This window comes from Delphinus delphis, chromosome 1 (genome assembly GCF_949987515.2).
Source record: "Delphinus delphis chromosome 1, mDelDel1.2, whole genome shotgun sequence".
Taxonomy (NCBI): Eukaryota; Metazoa; Chordata; class Mammalia; order Artiodactyla; family Delphinidae; genus Delphinus; species Delphinus delphis.
Window position 1 is genome coordinate 128210319 of NC_082683.1, and position 18292 is coordinate 128228610.

Sequence of the window (18292 nt, forward strand, 5' to 3'; positions counted from 1 at the left end):
ATTTTAGAATCATCTTGTTGAATTCTAAAAAAAGAATCATGCTGGCATTTTTATTGACATTGTATCAAATGTCTAGATGAATTTCAGGATAATTGACATTTTAGGATTTTGAGCCTTCTTGTTCATTTGATAGTTTGTCCATTTGTTCATTCATTTGTTTGTTCCTTCTTTTGTTCTTTCTATGTTTATTGAGCACCTGTTATGTGAGGTTGCTGTTACTAGAAATAACATTGTTTCACAAATTAGGCTGAGATCCTAGAAAGGTGTCAATCCCTAATCACTAATGAGATTGAACATATTTTCATGCACCAGTTTTTCCTGTAAATAATGCTGCTATGAACATTGGGGTGCACGTATTGTATCTTTTCAAATTAATGTTCTCATTTTCTTCAGTTTTATGCCCAGCAGTGGAATTGCTGGATCTTATGGTAGTTTTATTTTTAATGTTTCGAAGAACCTCCATACTGTTTTACATAGTGGCTACACCAATTTACAGTGTACTAGGTTTCCCGCCAACAGTGTACTAGGGTTCCCTTTTATCCACATCCTTGCCAACATTTGTTATTTGTAGACTTTTCAGTGGTAGCCATTCTGACATATGTGAGGTGATATCTCATCGTGGTTTTGATTTACATTTTTTGATGATTAGCTATGTTGATCATTTTTCATGTGCCTGTTGGCCATCTGTATATATTCTTGGAAAAATGTCTATTCAAGTCTTCTGCCCATTTTTAACACATTTTTGACCAGAGACGTATTATGGCCACAGGCGTTAGTTTCTGCAAAAATCCCCCGGTCAGTAATGTGTTGGGCTTCCCTGGTTGCACAGTGGTTAAGAGTCCACCTGCCAATGCAGGGGACACGGGTTCAAGCCCTGGTCCGGGAAGATCCCACCTGCCACGGAGCACCTGAGCCCGTGCGCCACAACTACTGAGCCTGAGCTCTAGAGCCCATGCTCTGCAACAAGAGAAGCCACCGCAATGAGAAGCCTGCACACCACAACGAGGAGTAGCCCTCACTCACCACAACTAGAGAAAGCCCGCTTGCAGCAACAAAGACCCAACACAGCCAAAAAATAAAAATAAATAAATAAAATAATGTGTTAAACTGGGTTCTTTGTTTTCTTTGATATTGAGTTGTATAAGTTGTTTATAAATTCTGGATATTAACCCCTTATCAGTCATCATTTGCAACTTTTTTCTCCCATTCCATAGGTTGTCTTTTTGTTTTGTTGATGGTTTCCTTTGCTGTGCTAAAGCTTTTAAGTTTACTTTTGCTTTTATTTCTTTTGCCTTAGGAGACAGATCCAAAAAAATAGTGCTGTGATTTATGTCAGAGTGTTTTGCCTATGTTCTTTTCTAGGAGGTCTGTGGTTTCAGGTCTTATTACGTTTAGGTCTTTAATCCATTTTGAGTTTACTTTTGTATGTGGTGTGAGGAAATGTTCTGATCTCATTTTTTTTACATTTATCTGTCCAGTTTTTCCAGCACCACTTATTGAAGAGACTGTCTTTTCTCCATTGTATATTCTTGTCTTCATTGTCATGGATTAATTGACCATAAGTACATGGGTTTATTTCTGGGCTCTCCATCCTGTTCCATTGATCTGTTGTCTGTTTTTGTGTCAGTACCATGCTGTTTTGATTACTGTTGGTTTGCAGTATAATCTGAAGTCAGGGAGCATGATATCTCCAGCTTTGTTCATTTTTCTCAAGATTCAGTGTTTGGAACTCAACTGTAAAACCTTCCAGGCCTCTGGGAAGATGTTAATTTTAAATTAAATTAAGTATGTGATTTCAAAAATAAATATTTAGTACAGTCACATGGCTCAAACCCAAAAAGGTATTTAAAAGAGGTAGGGGAGTTACAGTGAGAAATATACTTCCAGTCTGTCATCTATCTTCCTATTCAGTGTTAAATTTTTAGGTATCTTTTTAGTTTCTTTATGCAAAAAGTTAGAGATTTTAATTTATCTCTCATTTTTCACAGTAGCATATTATACTATCTCACCTTGAATTAAGTTTTAACTTAAAAATATCTGGTCATGTTTCTGTTTCACTCATATAAAACTTTCTCATTTTTTTTTTGATAGCTGCATGAAAATCCATTGTATGATTGTACCAAGATTTAACTAGTCTTCTGTTGATGGTATTTGGGTTGTTTATAATCTTTTGCCATGACAGGCAGTTATTATAAATAAGCTTGTGCATGTACTGTTTTATACTTGTGTGAATAGATGGGAAGTTTTAAAAATTATTTTTAAAAGAAATAATTATGAGACTATATAGGTTTTCTATTTCTTCTTGAGTTAGTTTTGGTAAATTACATTTTTCTAGGAATTTGTCTTTAATCCATTTTGAAAGTTTTTGTAGTAAAGCTGTTTATGGTATTCTCTTATTGTTTAAAGATCTTTTCTTTGTAGCTTTGCAGTATAGTCTGAAGTCAGGGAATGTGATTCTACCAGCTCTGTTCTTTCTCAAGATTGTTTTGGCTATTTGGGGTATTTTGTGTTTCTATATACGTTTTAAAGTTATGTGTTCTAGTTTTGTGAAAAATGCCATTGGATTGCATTGAATTTGTAGATTGCCTTGGGTAGTATGTTCATATCATCTAAATTTTGACACATGGTATTTTATCAAACTATTATGTTTAGATCTGCTACTTTACTGATCTTTTAAAATTCCTGACCTATAAATAATAAAGGGAAGTATGTTGAAATTAGATTTGTCAGCTTTTTATGTAGTTCTATTAATTTACAGTGTTGTCTGCCTCTAAGAAAATAGAAAAGGTGAGGCAGTAAGATAAGAAAGCATTTTAAAATCAACTTTCATGTGGAATAATTACATATGTACTAATGTTTTATGAGTCTGTTAGTTTCATACAAGTTTTAGAATTGTTAAATTTGCCCAGTGAATTGACTCTTTACACCTGGAAATACATTTGTCCAAAAGTTTATTTTAACTGTTAGTAATATAGCTTCTATTTTCTTAGAAATTGAGAACACATTGTATGCAAAAAAAGGAGGTAGAGGAGAATTTGCTTTTTCTTCTTAATGCTCTTTTAGATTTCTTTTCTCCATTGTAAATAAAAAGCAAAGTCTTGAGTCTGATTTTCTTTAGTTTCCTCTCCCCAGGGTGTTGTGGTGGTATGGACAATGTTTACGCTTTGGAGCCAGATAGATGTTTGTTTTGACTTTTAGCTTTACTATGTATTGGCTAAATGACTATTAGTTAGGGCTCTTGATTCTGCTGCTTTAACAGAGACCAGATAACTGTGGTTTAAAAAAGATAGGTATTTAATTTTCTCTGACATAAAAACCTCAAGCTGGTAGATGGTGCAGGGAACAGAGAACAATGAAAGGACCCACACACCTTCTGTCATGTTTTTCTACCACCCCTGAGATGTTGTCTCTGCCTGCATTGCTGAGATGATTTCCTACCACACCCTCATTCTAGCCTGCAAGGTAGGAAAAAGCAAATGGAGAGGTAGCAGCTTCTTTTTAAAGGCTTGACCTGGAAGTTGCACTGGACACGCCGCTCACATCCCATGACTCATAACTAAGAAACATTGCCAAGTCTGGGAAAAAGTCTTTGATGGGTGGCCGTATGCTTGGCTACATCTTTGGAGGGGGGGACAGGTTCTGTTACTAAAAAGGCAGAAGGGAAAAATGTGAAGTAACCAATTAGTGATTATTGAATGGTTCTATAAAATGGAGATAGTGTCCTATGCAGTTTGGTTGTACGAATTAAATCAAAGGATGGATATGAATCATCTACCATGGTATCTGACCCAGAGTAAGCATTCAGCTAATGTTAGTTTCCTTTTTTTCATGAGCTTTTCTCTGAATCATGGCTGTCTTTACCATCTCCTGGAACTCAGTTCTGTTGCTTTCCAGGATTAACACAATATGTTAATTTCAATGCCTTTAATTTATTTAACATTTAATTGTCAGTGTATGTAATCTCATTTGATATAATACTTAGTTTATTAAAGTATTGGAGTGCTAGATGTCATGAGTATTTCTTTTCCCTAAATGCCATGCTTTATGCAGTTTTATTTTACACATGTAGAACGATACTTTTAATTTTTTCCTAAACAGCAATATTTTGTGGCATCTTTTCCATGTCCATAAATATATATATCTCAAGTATCATTTTTTTCAAAAATTTCATACACATGATTTCATATAATCCCATAATAACCCTTTTTTTCCCCCTTCCCTACCCCTATTTCCCCTCCTCCTTTCCCTCTCCCCACTGGTAACCACTAGTTCTCTATATCTGTGAGTCTGCTTCTTTTTTGTTTTATTTACTAGTTTATTGTATTTTTAAAAACAGCTGTATTGAGGAATAATTGGCATAAACAACTGCATGTAAAATAAATTGTGAAATGTTAAAGTGTACGATTTGATAAGTTTTGACATTTATACATCTATGAAACCATCACCACAATGAAGATAACAAGCATGTCTGTCTCCCCCAAAAGTCCTCATGCCCCTTTATAATTTTTCCCTCCCAGCCTTAACCCCATAGCAATTAAAGATCTGTTTTATATCACTATACATTAGTTTATATTTTCTAGATTTTTATGTAAATGGAATGTATGGTTTTTAGTACCATTTTTAATAGCTGTTTGGTATTTCATTGTCTGGGTGGGGCCATAATTTGTTAATCAATGCTCTGTGCTAAACATTTAGGTTGACTTTCCCCCCCTGCTCTTATAAACTGTGCTTTGTTATATTTATTAAGATGTATATTCAAGGGTGATCATTTGGAGACGTGTATCCGTAGATTAAATTTCTAAAAGTATATTGCTGAATCAAAGGCTATGGTACCTTTTGAGACAATATGGCCAAACGGCCCTCTAGAGTGGTCAGGTTACTCGTACTAGCTGTTCTTAGTCAAGTCATTCCTTCTCCAAGAATGAGGTTTGTCATTAGAAAAGAATCTTCTAAAACAATATTATAGGACAAAATCAGTATCTTTTTTTCCCACTAATGATATGGCTGGGAAATACTTAAGGGTGTTCCTTTTTTATAACCAAGGTTGCTATACTCTTCCTTCCTTACATTTTTTTTAATGAGTAACTTCATGAGTAACTTCATGTCTAGTTTATGTAAGCTGTTAATGTCATGTTTAATATGAAATGTTATTTTGGTTGGTTTATCTAAATAATTGTCTTGTGTTCTTTTTAAAGGTTTGTTATTGAACTCTGTGAACCAATTCAAGTAAAACAGTTTGATATTGCAAATTATGAATTATTTTCTTCTACTCCTAAAGACTTTCTGGTTTCCATCAGTGACAGGTAAATTCTAAAGCTGGTTTCTACAGAGTTTATATTGGATTTTCAGAATAAAAATTTAAGAACAGGTCACATTTTAAAACTTTAATTATTTTATTTTTTATTTTAATCAACTTGTATCAATTTGTAAGAACAGTAGTAATACTATTGTAGGAAAGGCACTTGTTAGTTTACTTTCATTAACTTATGTAGTGCTTATAACAGCCCTCTGATATTATTCCCTTATGAAATGAGGAAACAGACAAGGAGAGATTAAGTAGCTTGCCTAGATCACATGACTTGTGACTTGGACAACCAAGATTCAAATGTAGATCTGTATGACTTTAAAGTCCTTACTTTTAATATATGATGACCTATTGCTTTCAGGTATTTCTTTAAAAAGTTATTAAAAACATACATGAGCATTTTATATCATGAGGTATATTTTTGTTAAAGTATATTTTAAAAACTTTGGTATATATGTGTGATTATAAGAGAAACATATGTTGTAAGGAATTTGGTAGAGAACCCCAATCCTGTCAACCATAGATAACTGTATTAGCATTTTAATACATTCCTTCCAGTCTTTTATACACATTTATTCTACCAAAAAAGTCAGTTTTTAATGCTTACATCTTGAGAATATCCTTTTGTGTTTTAAACACATCATTTTTAATGAATACTTGATATTTTCCTCCCTGTGGAGGTGTTTATTCCTTCCATAAATCCTTTTTGAGTGCCCATAATATACCATGTAGGAAGCTGTTTTTTTTGTTTGTTTGTTTTGGTTTTACTTTTGCGATACACAGGCCTCTCACTGTTGTGGAGCACAGGCTCCAGACGCGCAGGCCCAGCGGCTGTGGCTCACGGGCCCAGCCGCTGCGCTGCATGTGGGATCTTCCCGGACCGGGGCACGAACCGGTGTCCCCTGCATTGGCAGGTGGACTCTCAACCACTGCGCCACCAGGGAAGCCCTACCATTCTTTTATCATTGATCATTAAGGGTTTTCCGTGGTGTTTCTTCCCTCACCCCACACTTAGCATTGCCAGTATACAGTTTTTGAAATGAATTCTCAAAATCTCTCCTTCATTTTTCTTTTACTAATCTTGCTCAAATGATTTCCTTTGCTCTAAGCTGTAATTTTCTTATATGTCAAATGAATATTCAGCTTTGACAGCTTAAGTGTTTTTTTTATGTGATGAGAGAACACTCGTTACTTTGAGGGATTCTTTAAATGCTGTAGTAAAAATAATAGTTTTGTACTATTACATTAGATTTCCGTTTAAAGGGGGAAAAGCTATATAAGAGCTGTGAAATTCAAATATAGGAAAGGATTTTTTCTTTTTCCCTTTCCACCAGTACTTATACTTCATGTCATCACACACTTATCGGTACATGAAGAATAGTACCTCTTTCTTCCAAAACAATCTCTTGGCTACTTTCTGTTTTAAAACCTCCAGTTTACTTGGAAGCCCTCCCAAACCCCAAGAAGCAGTCCTGGTCCTACTTTTGTCTTCCTCTGTCTTCTATTTGATAATGGTGTAATTTTTCAAGACCATCTTTCCTCATAAGGAAGAACCTGTCAGAGTTTAGCTGGAAGAGAAAAATGTATTTATTCAACTCGATGCTTAACTCATATTTAAACTATGTTAAGTGAGTGTGTTTACCTGGAGAGGGGAAAAATAATGCAATAGGATCTCTTTTGAAAATATGATGGAACCTCTCAATATGTGATTTATGATTTTCTAAAAAGGAATATTTATATGTTATATTTTCTAGATACCCCACAAATAAATGGATTAAGCTGGGTACTTTCCATGGTAGAGATGAGAGGAATGTCCAGAGTTTCCCTTTAGATGAACAGATGTATGCAAAATATGTGAAGGTATGTTCATATTTGCAGAACTATGTTCTATAATGAAACATACCTGTTATTCATACTTTGTACCTCACCTGTTTAGAAATAAGAAAAATTAAGAGGAAATTTACTGCAATATTCCTTTTAATAAAACAATTCTTACTTGATATATTATTTTATGGGACAAATACTAATAAAGTCCCTTTTGTATAACTGGAAACCTAGGCTAGTTTTTTGATATCTGTGGCTCTGATGAAATTCCAAATTATAACTCGTAATATTTTTGGAGTCTTGATATAAAATGTCATTTTTATAGTATTATATTTCTTTATATTTTAAAACCCAAGTCAGTTAGTCACTGCAGTCTTTAAAGCAGTTCTGATTGTTAGAATCTAATATCATTTCCATTTTCATATCTAGTTATTTATCATTATAGCTTTTTGCCTTTTGTATACTCAAGTGAAATATTATGTCTAAATAACAATTTCAAATAAAGGTTTAACCATTTAAATTCCTGCTGCAACCTAAATGTCCATCAACAGAGGAATGGATAAAGAAGTTGTAGTACATATATACAAAGAAATACTACTCAGCCATAAAAAAGACTGAAATAATGCCATTCGTAGCAACATGGATGGGCCTCCAGATTGTCACACTGAGTGAAATAAGTCAGACAGAGAAAGATAAATATCATATGATATCACTTATATGTGGAATCTAAAAAAGAAAATGGTACAGATGAACTTATTTACAAAACAGAAATGCTACAAATGAACTTATTTACAAAACAGAAACAAAACACAAACTTTTGGTTACTGGGGAGAAAGTGGAGGGTGCGGGGAGGGAAAACTTGGGAGACTGGAATTGACACGTATACATTACTATGTATAAAATAGATAACTAATAAGGACCTACTGTATAGCATAGGGAACTCTTATATAATACTCTGTAATGACCGATATGGGAAAAGAATCTAAAAAAGAATGGATGTATGTATAACTGATAACACTTTGCTGTACAGCAGAAACTAACGCAACATTGTAAGTCAACTATACTCTTAATAAAAATAAAAAATAAATAAATAAATAAATTCCTGCTGCTTCCTGCCCCAATGTAGAGGTGGAATTATCTACCAAAGTAGAATTAATTACTCTTGAATTGAATTTAGACAAAATATGGGAATTTCTTACTCCTCTTATTTCTTCCTTTTTTTCTTTAAAATAATACAGCCATACCTTAAAGTACAACTGTGTTAATAATAAGATCTTTTGGAATGACAGCAGCTCTAATTTTCTTTCTAATCTTTTCTTCTTTAAGTGTGAAAACTTATAGCTACCTACTTGTCTTTTGGGATTTTACTGTCTATGTCTTTTTTAAGCATGTATTAAATTGGCTTCTGTAAATGGGTAAACTTGTAGTATTCCTAGTCTCCGTATAAAAATGATTTTATAAAAATGCTGTTTTTAAAGTACAGTTGATATTCTCAGTTAATGATTCAGCTGTGTTCAGAAAAGTCAAAGGTACATTTTCAGTTTCTTTTAAAGTGAATACTGAAACAGTTGTTTAATGACTTTTATATAGCACAGTTTCTACACTGTGATGAGGAAAAAAAATGTTAAAAATAATTTGGCAGGTGATAACAAGTCTACCTAATTTTACAATTAAGACAACTGACATGTTAAAATAGTTCCAAGAATCATTCTTTATATCATCTACTTTGTTAATAATGGAAAAACATTTTATTGGTGATACAAAAAATGCCATATAAAACTCCCTACTTTGTCCTTTTTATGATGGGAGACTATAGAGCATTTTGATGGTTGGTTTTCTTAAAAGCCCTTTTTGGTAGAATTAAGTCTGAAAGCAAAAAATATTTACTTCTGATTCTTATTTTATACTGATAAATGTTATGTAAGTTTACCTGGGTTTTCTTCATCCCAAAAAAACTAAATCCAGATTTACAAAATACTTTTTAATAATTTGTATTTTAAAAATGTATTGATAAATATCTTCTACTTCTATAAGTTATACTTGAAATAGCATAGCATATCAAAAATTCATGCTTTCCCTAAAACAATTTGTATACAGTACTGTGCAAGAATAAGTATTTCATATTATGCTAGTTAATTTTTTTATCAATATGAATGTTCATAGATATGTGTAGCTGCATATGTATCAATATATAAATTCATATGTGGGTATATACATGATAACATATCCATAATATTTAAAGTAATATAAGACAGGTTATTTCTAGATACTCTTTATAATTACTTTTAGAATGCTTTCATATCTAATGGATAAATAAAACAGCAGCAATGAATTTTAGGTTAAAGTTAATTTATTTCATTATAGTTAGACTATATACTTTCTAGTTGTGTTGGTAAAAATTTAAATCATTGCTTTGGTTTCTGCAAAGAAATAAGAGTACTACAATGTTATCCATCACAGTACATTGCTTTCTATTCCTTAATTATATAATAATTTACAAATATTAAATGTTGCTTATGGTATGTTATCCAGACTTTGGAACTGATTTCTTTTTCTTTTCCTTCCTCTTGCTTCAGATGTTCATCAAGTACATAAAGGTTAGCAACCTTCTCTTTTGCAATATTGAATAACAGGGCATGGCATATTATTTATGGCAAAAAGCAAAACTTTACAAGTATTGATTTTTGGGGAAATGAGGACTTTATTTTTAGAAATGTTATAATAAAAAATTAATATATTGTTAGATAATCTCACATGCACTGTACTGGCTTCCCATTTCATGTGCTTTTATTCTTTAGGTGGAGTTGGTATCACATTTTGGATCAGAGCACTTTTGTCCATTAAGCCTTATAAGGTAATACAGAATTAAAATATTTACTGAGTGGTTTAAAAAGAAAAAAAGGGATACATAAAAATCCCACTATATTTAAAGTGAAGAAATAATGTTCTGCTATGTGAAGATAGCACCATAGAAATATAAGCTACTAAAAAAAAAAAAAAAAAAGAAATATAAGCTACTATACCTTTCTTACTCTTGAATACCGTTTAGAAAAATATAAAAATTTCCTTTAAGAAAAAAGAACCTTCATTTTATGTGTTCGATTTAGCTTGCTTGATGTGATGAAAATATATGGAAACATTTTAGACTGATAGAAAACTTAGTCATTGTATTTTTTTTATTTTTTATTATTTTTTTTTGCGGTACTCGGGCTTCTCACTGTTGTGGCCTCTCCCGTTGCGGAGCACAGGCTCCAGACGCGCAGGCTCAGCAGCCATGGCTCACGGGTCCAGCTGCTCCGCGGCATGTGGGATCCTCCCGGACCAGGGCACGAACCCGTGTCCCCTGCATCGGCAGGGCAGGCAGACTCTCAACCACTGCGCCACCAGGGAAGCCCCAGTCATTGTATCTTTAAATGCCTTAAATAGATTAACATTTTAATGGGAACAGTGGATTGAGAAACAGTGGTCATTATTTTTGAGTCCAGAAGTTAATGGCCCTCAAAACATAACCAAAGTTATTATATTTTGTCATTTATTATGAAGAGATGAGTCTTAACAACTGTTTAGTTTTGAAAGACTTTAATGAAATTGTTGTTAATAGGGTATTTGGCACTAGCATGGTGGAAGAATATGAAGAGATTGCTGATTCCCAGTACCAGTCAGAACGTCAAGAACTATTTGATGAGGACTATGGTAAGTGACTTTAAAACAGTGACTATTTATGTATTATTTTTTTCTTTTTAAAATCTAATGGTAATGGGTAAATGTAGGTCACTTAAAAAAATCGATGTGATGGTTGTCTTTAGTTTTTTCCTTGTTTTTTTCCCCCCGGTACGCGGGCCTCTCACTGTTGTGGCCTCTCCCGTTGCGGAGCACAGGCTCCGGACGCGCAGGCTCAGCGGCCATGGCTCACGGGCCCAGCCGCTCCGCGGCATGTGGGATCTTCCCGGACCGGGGCATGAACCCGTGTCCCCTGCATCGGCAGGCGGACTCTCAACCACTGCGCCACCAGGGAAGCCCTTTTTCCTTGTTTTTAACCCTAGTAACTATAATTTTTTCTTAAACCTATTTTCTAAAATAATTTTCTGCTTTGTAAATTGAGCTGTTTTCCAAGCTTATCAATCAGTTATTTGTGACTGGAACTCCCTTCCATAACATCAGTGCTATAAATTATGGTTATATCCCAATGCCAGCCCCCAAAACCTGTTACTCATAAGGCAACTGAAATAGTAGAATTGAAAATTAATTTCTTTGATTTGCCTTTAGCCTCAGAGCAAGCATATTGAGGCCTGAGTTTTTGAGAAACTCCCATGAACCTGCAGAGGTCGGAGAAGGTTTTATGATACCCTCCATTTCTACTTTATCCAGTTCTTGTTTTAAGATGTCTTAAACTGTAGTCTGAAAAACCTAATTTTTCCCTTCCCTAGTTTTCCCATAAGTGAAGTGAAGACATTTACTAGGGGTTGGTAAACTACATTGAAAGGTTGAATAAAAGTCTTACAAATGTGATTACAATTTTGGTAAGCAGTAGAAATATTTTCCTTGGTTTATATCTGTTTGATAAATGGCTTGTGAATTTCATTTTCTTTTTGTGAATGTGTTTTAGATGTATAATAAAAATTATAAAATTGTTTTAAATGTCAGCTGACTTTGACGGGATATAATTTGAGCTTTTAAACATATTGGAGATAGTTCTTAGCATAAGTACCTTCATTTTCTCTTTGAACAGATTACCCACTGGATTATAATACTGGGGAGGATAAATCCTCAAAAAATCTTCTTGGATCTGCTACAAGTGAGTATTTTGGGTTTTGTCAGTCACTAAAATTAAAGTATTTCTCAACTTTTTTTTCCTGGCATATGTGAACATTTTGTTGTGGTATAGTTTAGGGGGCTCCTGCTCTCCCAGTGTTAAACTTTGAGTTGAAATCAAAGAAAATACTTTTGAAAAGTATTTCCGTGGAAATAAAATAGGAAGAATATATGAAAACAAGAGAGGGAAAAATGCAAGCACAAGTTGGTTCTTCTAAAATTAAGCAGTTATATTTTTAGGCAAATTCCTTACAGTGAAGAATGGGCTGTGAATTTACTTGGGGAAAGAATTATTAAAGAAGTCCTAGACCATATGAGTAAGAGCATCTGGGTAATCATACTGAATGGGAAAGGAATTAGTTTTAGAGGTGGTACTCATCAATGAAATCCTACCAAATGAGGATTTGTTAATGTATGGGTATGGTTAGTTTCCTACTTAATTATAAAACATAAAGTCTGTTTCTTATTCATAATAATGATGATTCCCAACCAGTAACAATAATAGCAATAACAATATACTCTTTGTAAACTAAAAAAAACAATGACTAACATACTAGTTGTTTAATTTCTTGTCATGCCAACCTATTATCCGAACTTAGTGGTAGGCTAACTAAGTAGACTCCTTGAAAGACCATTACCGACTGACACTTTAGTTTTACTGTTAGAATGAAGGTAGGTATATTTTATGTTTGTTATCTTTGGTTGTTCCTGAAGAATATGGAACTTGAAGGAATTTTCTTTTTCTTTGGAGATTAATAATTGAATTTAATGAAAGTAAGTCTTAGTAAAATAGAAAACTATTTGTGCATTTCTCTTTTAGTGAGTTGAATTGCTTGAATCCCAGTCTCACTGTGTACATTGTCCTTATAGCTTTTTAAGATACTCAACCAGTAGTACATATACTTTAGGTAGATAATTTGGGTGGCTACAGTATATGGAGTTGAGTCACTTCTATTTCTTTTCATCTTTTTTTCCCTTTCTTCCCTTCGTGTCCTCTTCCTCTCCATAGAAGACTATAGATTTCAGTGGACTTTTTAGGGAATAGGAAGAAGAGTGTTAAAAATACCTGCATAAAGGGAATGCTTTTATGTACTATTTAGCCTTGTTACAGATTAGCTCAATATATTTTGTTTTACTCTATTGCTAGTCAACTGACATTTTAGATGTTATAGACTACTTTTAAGTAGGTTCCTTAGCTATATCTAGCTGATGATAGCATTAAAACAGGTGCCTCATTCACTGCTATGGTGTATAGTTTTTTAGGAGTGAAAAAATGATGCTATTTTATTTATCTGGATATTAATATTATTGTTCATGTCCTTAAATTTGTAATAAAAAACTCTATGTTATATAATAGTCATCATATCATAGCTCAGTAATGCTGACTTAGCTGTGAGGAGGAATTTTTATTTTATGGGGTCAGAAAATAGCCCCAGACTAAAAGCTCTCTAGTATCCAATGGTTACTGGGAAGGAAGAGGCACCTTCCAGAAGTAATGACTTAGAAGTTTTAGATAAGGGAAAACTGTTGATATTCTTGCTTTCTTTTTCTATCTTCCTATGGGATTAACTCCAAGACACCATTAACACGTTTTCAGTGGAGGACATTTCCCTATTTGTAATCACTTCTCTGACTAATATATTATTTTAATTAATGAGACATAGAATTTTTTTAGATCCTACTCTTTGGATCTTTTTCCTCGAAGGTGTGTTTCTTGGTAACACATCATTTTTCTTTTTTGTGGCTTTCTAGGACAGTCCATTTACCTTCCAGTGTTCTAGATGTTGAAAGATTTTGTGTAGTGAGACAAGATGGGTGGGAGGATGTCAGCTGAGCCTAAGCATGAAAAATGGGGTTTAAAAAGATCTCTATTTCTTGAAGTTTCAGAACAAGAGAGGCAGTAGTAACTGAGTGATAAGACTGCTGTCATAAAGTTTATAGGCATGACCTAACACTGCTGCCTTCTATACCTGTATCCTTCTAGTTTTCTCTGAACAGTCTAGGACTGGTTTTGAGCCTGACCTAGTTACTGCCTCCAATGTAGTATAACTTTAAGGCGTAAATAACAATGTGGAATCAGGCCAAAGAGCTAGTCTCTGGCACTGGAATGCCTGAATTTGACTATAATCATCACCACTTTCTAAATTAGCTTGAAATTGGCCAATTTTGCACCTCATTTATTTTCAGTATTTATGTAATGTCTCCAAAACAGAATCCTGTGGCTTTAATCTAAAGAGAAACTCTTTTTTTCTTTTTGTTGTTGAGCAATTAGTAGTCATAGGAAATATACCTCACCAGAGTATGTTGCTTCTGATTGGACTTGGTTGTCAAAGAGCATGCATGCTGCATATTTAGACATTGTTGATATTACATAATTTACTGAACTGCCAGAAAGGGAGAAACTACTATTTTAGAGCAGCATTCTTGGCTTTTACATATGCCAGTTCTGGCAACTCTTCTGCCTGAATCTTTTTTTTTTTTTTTTTTTTTTTTTTTGCGGTACGCGGGCCTCACTGTTGTGGCCTCTCCCGTTGCGGAGCACAGGCTCTGAACGCGCAGGCTCAGCGACCATGGCTTACGGGCCCAGCCGCTCCGCGGCATGTGGGATCTTCCTGGACCGGGGCACGAACCCGTATCCCCTGCATCGGCAGGCGGACTCTCAACCACTGCGCCACCAGGGAAGCCCCTGCCTGAATCTTTTGTTTACATTCTTGAACCAGAACATTTAAATATTTTATATCACCAGAAATTCTTTGTATCACTTTGCTCTACTTGTGCTTGGTCATGTGGCTCTTCCTGACCACTCTCTACCTTGACATTCTTGCAAGTCTGCCTTTACTCCTATATGTGGTCTGCATTTTATTAGAATCATCAGATTTGCTAAAGTCCAGGTTTCTGTTTATGTTTCTGTATATGTTTAAGACAAAGTATAGTTTTTGTTTTAAGTCAGAGTATTTTTTATATTTTAAGGTCCTAGAAAGAAAAGAGAATGAAGGTAGGCATGCTCAGTACACATGGGAGGAAGTAGTTTTTTCATTGGTTTGTCTTGTGTTGTAGCGTAGGCAGTTTGTTTCCTCTCTCAAAAGAGCTATTGGTGTGCTGGAGACTGAGTATAACATATTGATATTTGGTCCCTAGGGGAATTTCATCCCTAAAGGAATGGGATGGGATAAATAGTTGCCCAACTCAAAGAGAAAGGAGTTGGCTAATCCATGAGAAATTAAGGATGGATATCTCGTTTGGCACTATATTCCAAATTATACTTTTACCCTTTAGTCTTTCTGAAGGCTTTTTAGTGGCCAGATTATCGTCCTGACAAGCAGTCACGTGTTCGGATGCAAAGTGAGAATGGTTAAGAAAATTCACAAAGCTCCTTTCTCTCAAAAGACCAAAGAAAAAGGTTGTATTTGTCATTGTTCTGTGAACATAGCAAGATTCTTTCTTACAGGTTAGATGGGCTGAGAAAGAAGAAATTTGCCAGATTTTGCTTTTGTTATCAAGTGGCCCCCTGAAATGATGATAATAATATTTTAAAATGATGGGTAGCATAAATCTTCCTTATTATAGGTACTAGTATTAAAATTTAGGTTAAAAAGTAATACTCTAAAGCTTCTTTCTCTACACAGATTAATAGATAACAGATTTTTTTTTAATTGTTAATAATACCAGAAAATTTTAATGCAGAAAGTTTCAAACCTGTGGTAAGATTGCCCTTTGAAGCACAAGGGACTTAGAATATAGACTTGGTTACAAAATTTGGGTTCTGTGAAGCCATCGGTTTTTGTTTTGTTTTTTTTGTTTTTTGCGGTACGCGGGCCTCTCACTGTTGTGGCCTCTCCCGTTGCGGAGCACAGGCTCCAGACACACAGGCTCAGCAGCCATGGCTCACGGGCCCAGCCGCTCCGCGGCATGTGGGATCTTCCCGGACCGGGGCACGAACTCGTGTCCCCTGCATCGGCAGGCGGACTCTCAACCACTGCGCCACCAGGGAAGCCCAAGCCATCAGTTTTGACTGAACTTCAGCTGTCAGGCTAAGTAGAGGATCACATAGTACTATTGCAGTATTGGGTGACATTAAAATTGTATTTATGAGGAAATAACAGAGTTTCCTTTGCTACTTTATCTTGGTTTGTAAGAAAATAGAGTTTCCATTCCTGTTTTTATCTCATGCTGAGGCATCTCTTTAGCCTAAGATCCAAGACTGCTTCTCTGTTTAACAGTTTGCCAGGTCAAAGGGCAAGGTTGACCTGTAATCCTAGATATTTAAAAAGCAAATATAAAGCTTTTGTGTGTCAAACTGATGATTGGAAACAAAGTACCACTGCTTATTGTCTTTCAGAATATAGAATCATAGTTAATGTAAAGATTAAAATTAATAACTGTCTACCAGATATCACTTTTAAAAGTCTAAAATATACTATTTTTACCTGCCATAAAGCATATCTTTACAGTATCAGTGCCAGGTGACAGTGCTTGGCTTGTTCCCAGCCTTCCTGATGTGCTAGCTTTTACTTCTTTAGATCCTTTTGTACTTCTCACATCTATGGTTTTCATGAAAGTGTGATGAAAACTCTATGGATCTCTTTTAGGAAAGGAAACTAAAATGGAAAAAACTGATGAGGCTTAATATGTAGCCCCTGCCAGATCTTAGTATTTTAATAGGATAAATACCTGGTGAATTAACTTCTAATAGAATTTCAGAGATTAGATTGGAGTTGGAAGTTAATTTCCCTTGAAATTACATTATATTACTAGAAGGAAGTCTTCTGTTCCCAGCCAGCTAAGTTTTATGTCTTTGACTTTCAATTCATCTTCCCTTGCCCATACTCATCCAGTTCACTAAAGAATTTATGTCATTTATTGGCCATAAAACATTGTTAAAAGTCATCAAATACATGATCCTATGCAGTATCATTTTGGATTTAAGCGTATTACCTAGATATTTTAGTTGAAAATAAAGTCCTTCTGCTGCCCTTTGGATAATAATCTTCCCATTTCATTTATTTTTACCTATGATAGTCACATGTTTAGGAAAAACTTTTATTTCTTCAGGCTTTCTTGTTTTTGATTTAAACTGTAAAACCCCTTTCTAAAGAAAAAAAGACTTTTCTATAAAATACAAATTTTGGTTGTCACATTGCTTTCCTATCTCAGTACAGGCTATATGTTGAATTATACTTGAATTTTATAATATGCTGAAGGTAGTGTTTGCTAAAAGGTTTGGGGAAGTTTTACAAAAAAGTATAATTAAATTTTAAAATCCTTCTGAACATAAAAATTCAGATTTATGCGTAATACTTTTTGCCTGAAATTTGTGTCCTATATTGGACTTACATAGTAAGGCAAGCAAAAAGGTAATTAGTCCAAAAAATGAAAAAAGACCATTACAAATGGTTTTTGACTATCTGATATTGAGTTTTATGAAAATATTTAGGTGTATTGGTATTTTTCTCTGATTGAATTTTGTTTTAGATGCCATTCTAAATATGGTGAATATTGCCGCTAATATTCTGGGAGCAAAAACTGAAGACCTGACAGAAGGTACCTAATCATTTTATGGGTCTTTTAAATATATGATACTCCAGGGATTTTCCTAGTTAGTAAAATTAATTAATAAGCCAAGCAATTTGATTTTTCATTTAGAAATATAGAAACCATTCAAAGGAACTTAGCAGTCTTCTATTATTCATTGCTTATTTGAATTTCACAAGTTCTCTTTAATAAATAGGATCCTGTCTATATAAAATCATGAATTTGTTTTTTGATTCTTCCCTGCTGTAGAAGTAATGATTTTATCCCTTATCTCTTTCCTGAGGTTTTGTTGCTCTAGAGGTACTTCAAGTATGCTTTTATTTATCAAACAGCTATTCAATTAAGAAAGCAATTATTTCCTTAAAGAATGTCAGATAAGAATATTATTAGCAACGGGAAACAATCTTGCCTTTTTTGTTTTCAAAAATACTTCGTCCCAGTTATAAAATAAGTAAGTCATGGGGTTGTAATGTACAACATGGGAAGTACAATATGGTGACAGATGGTAACTAGACTTATTGTGGTGATCATTTTGCAATGTATACAAATGTCAAATCACTGTGTTGTACACATGAAATGAATATAATATTGTATGTCAAATATACTTCAATAAAAAAATTTAGTTCCAAGTGCAAACTTAAAATGACCCATTTCTTCTCATTCTTTTAGTAACTCAGGTGTCTTATTAATCATGTAAGATTACACAAATTTCGTAGTCATCTTACTTGCTTTAATTATCTGAGAAGCTGAGAAAAAATATGCACTACTTGTAGTTGTGACGTTCTACGATTATTTCTTTCCAAAAGAACTTTATGAAAA

General features: G+C 34.1%; 1 protein-coding gene across 4 annotated transcripts in view; it reads left to right on the top strand.

Annotated features, from left to right (window-relative positions):
• SUCO (SUN domain containing ossification factor) overlaps nt 1-18292 on the top strand; it is a 76203-nt gene that overhangs the window by 34678 nt on the left and 23233 nt on the right. For 2 of the 4 annotated variants that reach the window (XM_069541491.1, XM_060034084.1), the window contains exons 10-16: nt 5196-5303; nt 7060-7165; nt 9706-9726; nt 9928-9983; nt 10731-10822; nt 11859-11924; nt 17414-17482. In XM_069541491.1, coding sequence (XP_069397592.1) covers nt 5196-5303; nt 7060-7165; nt 9706-9726; nt 9928-9983; nt 10731-10822; nt 11859-11924; nt 17414-17482 — 518 coding nt within the window. The remainder of the gene's footprint in view (nt 1-5195; nt 5304-7059; nt 7166-9705; nt 9727-9927; nt 9984-10730; nt 10823-11858; nt 11925-17413; nt 17483-18292) is intronic. The other 2 variants (XM_060034092.1, XM_069541492.1) reach the window with 1 other exon arrangement.